Source organism: Danio aesculapii, chromosome 7 (genome assembly GCF_903798145.1).
Source record: "Danio aesculapii chromosome 7, fDanAes4.1, whole genome shotgun sequence".
Taxonomy (NCBI): domain Eukaryota; kingdom Metazoa; phylum Chordata; class Actinopteri; order Cypriniformes; family Danionidae; genus Danio; species Danio aesculapii.
Genome location: NC_079441.1, coordinates 22,975,370 through 22,986,557, shown reverse-complemented (window position 1 = coordinate 22,986,557; position 11,188 = coordinate 22,975,370). Strand labels below are relative to the sequence as shown.

The 11,188-nt window shown below is 31.1% G+C and overlaps 1 protein-coding gene across 1 annotated transcript in view; it reads right to left on the bottom strand.

The window, feature by feature from the left end:
* The window catches only part of gba2 (glucosidase, beta (bile acid) 2), a 31,608-nt gene that overhangs the window by 19,450 nt on the left and 970 nt on the right, over positions 1–11,188 (bottom strand). Inside the window, exons 2-6 of the mRNA XM_056461320.1 lie at positions 10,178–10,418; positions 6,038–6,129; positions 5,852–5,967; positions 3,741–3,959; positions 2,281–2,520 (exon numbers count right to left, since the gene is read on the bottom strand). Of these exons, the coding sequence (XP_056317295.1) occupies positions 2,281–2,520; positions 3,741–3,959; positions 5,852–5,967; positions 6,038–6,129; positions 10,178–10,368 (858 nt within the window). The 5' untranslated portion in view covers positions 10,369–10,418. The remainder of the gene's footprint in view (positions 1–2,280; positions 2,521–3,740; positions 3,960–5,851; positions 5,968–6,037; positions 6,130–10,177; positions 10,419–11,188) is intronic.

Genomic DNA, 11,188 nt, shown 5'->3' with positions numbered 1-11,188 from the left:
TTAATCTGCATTTCTATTTTCAGTTGAACTTATAAGAAATCAGGGTTTCCACTCTTGGCCAAATGTCTAATTGACTGATTTTCACTGGCTACAATGCTGGATTTCTATGATCTATAATGATTTGAAAAACAGCCAGATATTGTGTTGAGCCCTGAAATGACAAAAAACAGCCACAGACAATATTTTAACAGGTCCTGTCTGGTCCCTGCATTTCACTAAACTGAGAATGAAAATATTTAAAATGGCACTAAAACTAGGCAATAAAAACACAGTATAGAAAAATGACATTTTGATAAATGAAAAATAATAAAATTACATGATGGCTCATGAAACACCAAAAGACATTTTTTGAGCTGTTGACAGTCATATATGTGTCCCACGCTGCTAAAAACACTAGAAGGACACATATATTTCACAAAAAAAAGAGAGAAAAAATTGGTTGTTTATTATTGGTTGCGTTATTTCAAGTAAATTAATTCTTCCGGTTTGAAAATAAATTTTGAAACAACGTCATGGCCATAAGATGATTGTGTAAATTCCACCATAGAGATTGGCTGTTTGTACCGGCACAACGTGACGTTTTTGAGCTTTCAGCATTAATTCATGAGATGACATAGCTTCGAAGACTGTTTTTTTTACTTATTACAGTGTTCAGACAGCAGAGAGGCGCCACGTTGTGTTGCCAACAGTAATTTAAAAAAATGGAATAAGAAGAATTGTTTGAAGACATGGGTAGTCAGTGTTGCATTTATAAATGTGCTGAAACAAAGGTTTATTTTTTCCAATTCCCCGCTATGAGAGCGCAGCAAGACTCACATGTGGATTACAGTGGTCTGCTAACATGCAACAAAAATATGTTTGTAAGGAACATTTTTTACCCAAGAGCTTTTCGTATCTGGAAATGGTGAAATTGCAATTTGCCGCTAGTCTCTTTTTAAAAAAAGATGCAGTTCCAGTTTGTGTTGATAGTCCTGTCTCTACAGATTTGGTAAGTGTGTGATCAATGTTCTTTGTTTATGTTTATTCAGATGGCAAAGTTTTAAAGATGTACCTTAGTCAAAATGATTTAGTTACTAAGTTTAAGTACATTAATAACACTACAATATTATGGACTGGAACATCCGCTGTAAATGCTGCTCTCCGAATGTAAACATGCACACTCTCAAACATCAAATACCAAAAAGACACAAGTGAGATTAAGTGACAAGCAGTTTACTGAAAAAAAAATGTTTCGGTCAAGTGTTGACCACTGTCAATAGCAAACAAAAAGCTCTTGTTTTGGTTTTTTTGTGAGAAAATATCAAATAAAATGCCAAACAAAAATCCCTGATGTTCCATCACCTGATGTTCTAAAACTGTAAATGAAAAAAAAATGCCTGGAATAGATTTAAAAAAAATGTAAATTCATTTAAAATTCAGTGATTTTCCACAAATTTCATGACCTGTGGAAACCCTGAGTAAGTGTCTGAATTGCAAGATATAAACACAGAATTGTGAGATATAAAAAAAAAAATAAAACAATACTGAATCCACACCTTAAAAGTTGAGCATATCAGAGTTCTAAGTTTGACGCAACTTAATTTTAATCATGAAATTTCAAGATATTTTTAAACGCAATGCATTACAAGAAATACCTTAGATTATTAACTTACTGAACTAACATGAGTATTACCTTACTGAAAATTAATTTAAATATTTGACTTTTGAGGAAGAAATAAATAAATTGAAAGCATGTGACTAACTGAATTGCAACTGTGACAAAACTTGAGATGGAAAAAATTTGTTCTGAAAATTTTTCTAAACATTCCTAATTAAAAAATAATAAATTAATTCACAATCTTAAAAAGAAAAGTAAGAACTGCAAGATGTTGCCTCACAGTTCAAAGTTTATAACTCAGATTATAAATTAAAATTTAGAGAAACAAAGAATAGTGAAATTTGACCTTATGTGAAATTATTTTTACAATCTTAAAACTGCCAAATACTGAATAAAACTGATTTGAGAAGATAAAAAGAAAGTCAGTTTTAGGTCGAAGTCAACCTAAGGTTTAAGTTTAAGCTTTATATAACATTAGCTGTTCTTTGCTAAGTTCAAAGTGGTGAAGCACAGTCATCCTTACATTGTTCTTTTTTCCAGAGTAAAACAGAAGCTCGGTGACTGACAGTCAAACCTGTTTGGCAGAGTGCTTTTGTCTTTGTGCTTCTCATAACACAGGAGCTGTTTTCATCTACGTATTACAAGCAAAACCGGCCTCTTCTAGATTTACACTGATGCTTTACCTTCTGTCTCGCAGCTATGCACAGTGTGTAGGGGTTTGCAGGCGTCTGGTGGTGTAGTAAAACCCCAGACACGGACTCTCCCTCTTTCTCAAGGTGAAATGGTTCGTTCCAGTGGCCCCCACTCTTGTCATCTTTTTGACCGGACCCGTTAACCATGGTGAACATAATGGAAACGTCAAGCGCATAGTCATTCTTATTCTCAATGTCCCACACAAACACAGCCACAGGAAGACTGGAGTCCTGTGACAGAAATAAAAAACAGTAAGTAATATTAAAGTAAGTAATTTAAACAAGTAATATTAAAACAGCAAATTTGATTAATTAAAATATACATTAAATGTAGGCTACATATTAGGGCAGCACTTATTCTCAGTTTCACTGGATTTAAAAGTATTGGACTGAGTAAAATGTTAGTACTTGTTTTATTTTAAAACAGTCTAGTAATTTCTAAAATTCACATAATGTCATTCAGAGCATTTTCCCCAAGAAACAATATTTGAACACAAAATGTAAGGTGCTCATTTGCTGTAATTAAAAATTAGAGTTATTCAGAAAAAGTTAAAAAAGCACATTTTCTTTTGTTGAAGTTATCATTTTGATGTCATGGATCAGTCATAAACCCTCTTCCATGAAAAGATGGCATTCAGTTATTCAAGAGACTATTCCTCTGCAACATCTAACATTTCTTATCCACTCCACGACTGATATGTTTATTCGTGCTTGGTCACCATATCTGGACAATATAAATCTTGCTGTATGTGACATTTTGAGATTCGGAAAGATATAATGTCCTGAATATTCATGGGTGTTTTCTTTTCACCAAACTTCTTACTGGTCCAGCCATATTGTGTAATTTGTAGCACAATGCTTTATGGCTTTTGCAGTTTTGTTTTGTGTCAGGTAGTTCAAAACAAAAACATTCTAAAAAAAAGAAAGAATTTTTTTTTGTGAAGTTAAAACATTGTTATTGTGTGACATTTAAAAATAACAACAAGAAATTAACAATATTTTCTAAAACAATTATCATTTTCTGATCTAAATGTCAACATTTTATTTAAATGTGGAAGAAATATCATCAGTAGTTAAGGTAAAACTAAACAAAGCAAAAATATTTACAAAAATAACAAAAAACATGCCATGTTTATGTTAATTTCTAGACAAGACAACAGTTTCAATATTTAATGTTTAATATTTATTTTCTTTCTAATGAAAACATTAGTTATTTCGACAAACTGTCCTTTTCTAAAAAAACAAACAAACAAACAAACAAATAAACAAATAAATAAAATAAGGTTAAAAAAAGCCAAATATTTTTATTTGAAATTTGAAGGAAATGTTATCAAACCCTATAAATATAAACAAATATTTATATTTGACTTATAAATAACATAAGAAACATATATAAATAAAAGAAATAAAACAAATAAAACCAATAAAACACAGTGTAAATGGCTGGTCACCTTGTAATCATGAGGGATGACAGGCGACACCTGTCTGCAGGTGAGTGTTACGTTCTGGCCGGGAAGGTTGTAGACAGTCCAGGCTCGTGGGAAAAGGCCGTGGTAAAAGGCATGTTCACCACAATAACCCCAGTTCCAGCCCTGTAGAGTCGAAGGTCGTTCTGTAGACAAAACCTGCTGGTACACAGTCTGACCATCCCTTCGCAGACACACTGTAAACTAGCAGATTAAAACACACTTCAGCTGGGAGAAGGAGAAATCCGAACACCAACAATATCTATATTATACACAGTGCTGGAAGATTACATGCTAAATGTAATGTGATACTGATTATTACAAATGACTTGAGAAACATTGCAGTTAGAAACATAATTTATTAGAATAATCATTTTAGGTAATATAAAGCAGACTTTTTGATTGGAGCTAGTTATAAATAAATAGACAAAGAAAGCAAATATATTAAATATTCTAATATTAGGGCTGCACAATATATCGTTTCGACATCGATATCGCAATGTGCACATCTGCAAGTCACATCAGTGAATGCCGAATCGGTATTATAATTGACCAGGAAACACATTTGAAAGCACTGATGATTTGTGGAGTCATTGCAACATTTTACAAAAAATAAAAGAAATTACGTTTTTTTATGTATTTAAGAAAGATTCATTGTATTTATGTATATACACATTATTATTTTACATTGGATTATTCAATTTGTGTATCTGAATATTGCTAGACTTTCAGAAAATCATAAAGCAATGTCTATTTTATTTGTACAGTATCGTTACTTTACTGTTTTTCTCAATGTTTGTGATTGGTTTATTTTTTATTTTTTGTAGATGTACTCCCTTAGAAATTCATCCCAATGCATTTAAAATTATGAATTCTTTCCAGTGAAATTTATCTGATGAAATTATACTTCATGTCGCAATATATATAATCGAAAAATAAATCAGTTTTGTCCAATATCATGCAGCCCTACACGATATTGTAAGGTAGATAATTAAACCATATTGGTAAATAGAGTTAATAAATAAAATTAAGATGGATTGATTTTTATTGAGGTTGATTACTGTATGGGTGTTGGCCTCCATTTAACAATCAACTAATTAATCAAATTTATTAGTCAGTGAGAGTGATGCCACAAAACTGGAAGACTTTGTCAGATTGTTTTTAATTTTCAAAAGTAGAATTTCGGTAGAAATAAAGAATTATTGTGGATAATTAAATCATAAACATACGTACTAGTATTTAAGTAATGACTGATAAAGTAACTAATCTTATTATGAGCATTTTAAAACCTAATATAGTTACAAGTACTGTACATTTCGATATATTGAATTCTGCACAATTTATTTCTGAACCGGAATTTTCATTAGTCTTTAGTGTCACATTATCATTCAGTAATCATTCTCACATTTCAGAATGTTTCTTTTCATTCTGCTCAAAAAATATTTATTTTTCATTTATTGTCATACATTACATAAATTACATTTATTAGATATATTTATTTTCCATTTCCATTTCAGCAATATTAAAAATCGGGCATTCCACATGTATGGACCATTTCAATATGGCGATATCATTGTTCCATGAACTGTTCCTGCTTGTCGACAAACTATTTCAGAACTGTAACAAGATGTGATTCAGTAATAACGAATGTCAACCCAGCTGTCATTAAAAAAATGATCAACATGTAGAGCTTTCTGGATTCTTAGAAAAATCTAAAAATCTAAAACAGGAAATACATTAGGACCGTTGTTTTTGTTTACATCCCTCAGAATGGTCTATATGTTTAACAGTTTGGTTTCTGTTGCAACATTGACATTTTTTGGGTTCTTCTCCTTTGAGAAAAAGTCCATAAGTGAGTCTTGTGTGTCCGATCTGGCATCTTGTGTTAACAATCTCATCATGTCAAAAAATAGTTAGATTTTCTTCCTATTACATCTTTTAGAAAACTAACTTTCTTTAACTTTACAAATGTCTTTTAGGAATCCTGCTGTTGTTTATAGGTTTAATACAATCTTGTTGAATAGTGCTGAATAAATTTTGAATGGCAGAACTACAGATTTCATCTGCATTTCATCAAATCACTGTCAGTCCATTACCTGGTTAGCGATAACGGTTTTGTAGTGGTACATTCCAGGATTTAGTTGCCACCGGCAGAACTCTCCTTTCCATCCACGAGTGATGCTGCCTCCGCCAATGCCACCAAGAGGAACGCCTAAAAAAAAACATGTCCTCCATTACACCGGTTCATTCAAAGAGCTCCGATTGTGCGTTTTTTAACTCACCATAAATCTGTCTCAGCGGCACAGCCCGAAACATATCAATGAAAGGAGCCTTCTTCTCAACCTGGGTCTTTCGGTACCACCATTTAAGATACCTGCTCAGACACACAGAATACAAGGAGGAATTCATTAAACTGATTTTTCTCTCTACCATACAGACTGGAGTTAATAACGATCCCTTCAGCAATATCAATTCAGATGGATAAAGTTGGATTGCATGCCGTTTTGTTCAATTTATTGGCTTCTATAAATCACACTTTAGCTTTTTGGTCAATTGGTCTTTGTAGCTCTACAACAAATGTTAGACATGACTATGACGAACATATTGATGGTATGTTTTCAAAGCATATTAAGTCATACTGATGCTAGGAGAGCGTAAATCGCTTCATTTGTGATGACATGTTTGTTGAGAATTGTGTAGGACAAGGACTGCTAATCAAACCAATAAAATATTCATAACTGATTATACTGCAGCCGTATCGTGTGAGCTTTTTTTTACCATAGTAAAAAAGTAGTGTATTTTTGGCATAGTAAAATAACACATTTCCCACAATGAACAGTAGTTTGCATTTTGTCAATAAAATGCTATAACCACTTCCCTTTAGTTGATGTGAAACCACTCCATTCAACTCTTTCTTTTCTGTGTGGGTCATTCAGCCGTTATAATGCACACACAGCTGTTTTCAGTCTTGTTGCCCTCAGCACAAGCATGCACAGAAACACAGCATGATTCACACACACATAAAAGGGATTTATGGGAAAGGCTGGAAAATGCTGTTAAATGTCTTTATTCAGGATAGAAAGTCAGTTTTTCAGGAACGTCACTTTGATTGTCTCCCAATCAAAGTTTATTTACACATCTCACATCTGTATAAATGAAATCTTATATATCTTATATATATATATATATATATATATATATATATATATATATATATATATATATATATATATATATATATATATATATATATATATATATATATATATATATATATATATATATATATATATATATATATATATATATATATATATATATATATCTATATATATATATATATATATATATATATATATATATATATATATATATATATATATATATATATATATATATATATATATATATATATATATATGTATTTTCCTGGTTTATTTAAGAATCATTATTTGTTTGATGGTTTTCTTTGTTGCTGACATATTTCTGTTTCACTGAACACGTGACAAGTTGTTTTTAAATAATAATATATTTTATAAAATAATAATTTAATAATTATAAAAAGATAAATTATATATTTAGAAGAAAAAAAACATTCACCACCAACAAAGAAGGATTTTCATTTCTAACTGTATATGACTGATTATTGTAGGTATCAGCCATGGCTTAGATTGAGTCATGCTAGAATGAGCTGCGATCAATCACTCAAGCAGGTGAAGGTTGAGCAACATGCAGTAAATACAGCATTCACATCACACAGCACTGTTTGTATAAACTAGAACAGACAATATATATTTATAATTCTCATGGCAGTTTTCTGTCAATCATTAATGTAAAAAAAACACAGCAGAGGGCCAATATTGACTGATAATGTCATGGATTAACTAGTAATAACGAAAAATTTCCATCCAGCAATAGCTTGATGTTGCAGAAAAGAAGTAAAATTAGTTTTTCTGCAATATATATTGCAATACAATTTCAGCAGATGACCTGGATAGCTCTATTTGGAAAGAAATTGTTAAATTAGATTGATTAGGGTGATTTTGTAAGGATTTAAATCTTGTTTAAAAATAAAATAAACAATCGCAAGCAAAAATGATTACAATAGAGCAACTAAAAAGTGAAATGAACAGTGCTTTATGGTTTTCTGAAAAGTCAAACAGCATTCAGGTACAGAAATTGAATAATAAAATGTAAACCAACACTACATTGTTTTAATAATTCAGTAAAATTATTCTTCATTAAAGTTACAAAATTCAAATACAAATTTTCAGCCTGAATGCTTCACAAACTCTTGAAATGCCTTTAAAACATACGTTAATTATAAAGTTTAACTCTGTTATTTGTAAACTTTGCAATGACTCCACAAATCACATGTATTCGCAATTGTTGATCAACTATAATCCCAACTCAACACTGCACATCCTGTGATGTGACTATAGCAGACACACACATGGCGATATCAATGCTGAAACAATATATTGTGCAGCTCTAGTTTCGAATAACTACAACATCAAAATCCAGTATATAAGCTCAGGCCAACGGTGATCAAGCTGCTTAGTTAAAGCCGGAATGTCCAAAGGTCAAAAAGGAGAGGAAATTTATTAGGTATGGTGTAACAGTTTAACTAGTTAGAGAGGAAACACAACCACACCTGATTGAGGTATATGCACTTGCAGTAAGAGTTCCTGCTACCAGCCTACAGATTTACAACTGATCCACCTAAACCAGACTTCAGGTTTAACTAGTATGCAAGAAGCAAGAAAGACAAGGAGCTGAAGGTGTTATTAGTAATCATAAAACGCTAGTTGATGAAATAGAACCTACTGGAAAATAGTTTAGCAGAAGGGAATGAAAACCATGGTTAACATTCTGTTCCTGTTTTGATCTATCTATCTATCTATCTATCTATCTATCTATCTATCTATCTATCTATCTATCTATCTATCTATCTATCTATCTATCTATCTATCTATCTATCTATCTATCTATCTATCTATCTATCTATCTATCTATCTATCTATCTATAACATATTTAATCGGAATAACGAATGTCTTTATTTGTTGTGATTGAAAATCAGGGATATTCCACCCAATATCAATTTCTTAACTCCTTTAAAGTTAAATAATCTATATTCTATAAAATATTCTAAATATTTTGTGATTTTTAAAAATGAATACTAAGATGTCTAAATACATGGCACCTTTTAACAAATAAATCATAAAATGAGAAACTAAGGACTTTCAAGTGGTTTCCCAAATTTTTCATATATAGGTGAAGTGAGAATAATTAGCCCTCCTGAATTATTAGCCCTCCTGTATATTTTTCCCCAATTTCTCTTTAATGGAGAGAAGATTTTTTTCAACACATTGCTAAGCATAAAAGTTTTAATAACTCATTTCTAATAACTGATTTATTTTATCTTTGCCATGATGAAAGTACATAATATTTTACTAGATATTTTTCAAGACACTTCTATAGAGCTTAAAGTGACATTTAAAAATAAAAACTATTGTTTAAAAGCGCTTAAAATAATGACCACAATATGATTTTAAAAAAAAAAAAAAAAAAAAAAAAAATAAAAAAAAAAATCAAAAAAATGCTTTTATTCTAGCCGAAATAAAACAAATAAGACTTTCTCCAGAAGAAAAAACATTATAGTAAATACTATAAAAATTCCTTGCTCTGTTAATCATCATTTGGGGATTATTTGAAAATGAAAACAAGGATGGATAATAATTCTGACTTAAACTGTGTGTATGCATATATAATAGGTATGGGACGATAACCTGTTTCAAGTTGTACCTCGGTTTGGAAGAGTCAAAAAAATAACATCTTAAAATATTCTGTTATACCGTTCCTAAGGTATATGTAAGTTTTTTTAACTTATATATTAAAATATTAAACAATATGATTGATTTATTTGGCCTGACATGTTAACTGCTCCAAAATATTTAAAATGTTTCCTAAATTAAAATATATTGTGTTCAAACAGGAAAAAGGTAGTTTTTTTTTATCCAGACCTTTAAAAATAACTTATTTTGGAGCAGTATTCACGATACCATGAAACCGTGATATTTTTATCCAAGGTAATCATACTGTCAGAATCTTATGCTAACCCATGCCTAATATATTTACATTTACATTTACATTTAGTCATTTAGCAGACGCTTGAGGACAAATGAGGACAAGGAAGCAATTTACACAACTATAAGAGCAGCAGTGAACAAGTGCTATAGACAAGTTTCAGGTGTGTAAAAGTCTAAAGATAAAACAAATTATCACACAGAAGCTGCTTCTGACATGCACAATTTCTCTATTTTTCTCCAAGTAACTTTTGCTGACTGTAGATGCAGCATAGAAAAACATGAATGAATCAGAGGCTCTTCTGTTTAACTGCAGCACATCATATTAAACATACCTGACACCTAAAGAAACATGCTCGAGCATGTTGGACAATGAGACATCTTTGGCTTGAAATGGTTTGCGCTTCTCTTTGAACTCGTGCGCCAGACATATTCGCCAACCATCCTTGGGGACACTGAATCCAGTTTCTGAAGACGCATACCGGCTCATCAGCTCAGCCAGAGACTTGCTGTCATTTAAATCCATATTGCGAAGACCTCTGATCACCAGTCCAAAACAGCACAAAAAATGGGCTCCTATCAAAAAAGCCAAAAAAAATAAGAGTGTTACTCCGAATTGTTTATTGATTTAAGTCTACAGCAATTCACAGCATTTTACCTACCGGGTTGTGCAAGCAGGAGTTAAGATCACATGTCTGATCTTAACGCAGATAAATCTACATAAAGTTCACCTGTCACCAGGGTGATGGAGTGACAGAGTTCAGTCTGTAACAACCGCAAGCTTTGTAGATGTAACCTGATGCTTTTCCTTTTAATTAACTAACAGTACCATGCTTTTTCCTCCATTTCGCCCCACTCTTGGCAAATTTAAACTATCATTTATTACTGTCTCTACAGTACAATCACCTGACCTTAATATAAATAACACATATGTACACCCAGATTCATTCCCACAGCTTGACTTGCCTATCTCGCCTGCAATAAAAAAAATTACAATTATTTTCTACATTCACATTCAATTTACTTTTACTATAAAATAACAGTACTTAGCCATTTTAATTATGAAAACATAATCATATATTTTATTAATTAATACCATTTTGATGTTAATTTTATAGTAATTGACTATTATCACCATTCACGTTTAACAAAAAATACAAATAAAAATTACAGCTGTGACACACAAGTAATATTACATCCAACTTTTTGTTATTATTACTCAGAATACATACTTTAGTATTTTAAAAACCCATTCAAATGTATTTCATTGGTTTGTTTAAATGCTTTTAAATTACAAAATAAGACATTTTATAGGTTAAACCTTTAACACCTGTGTAGTTTTAAAT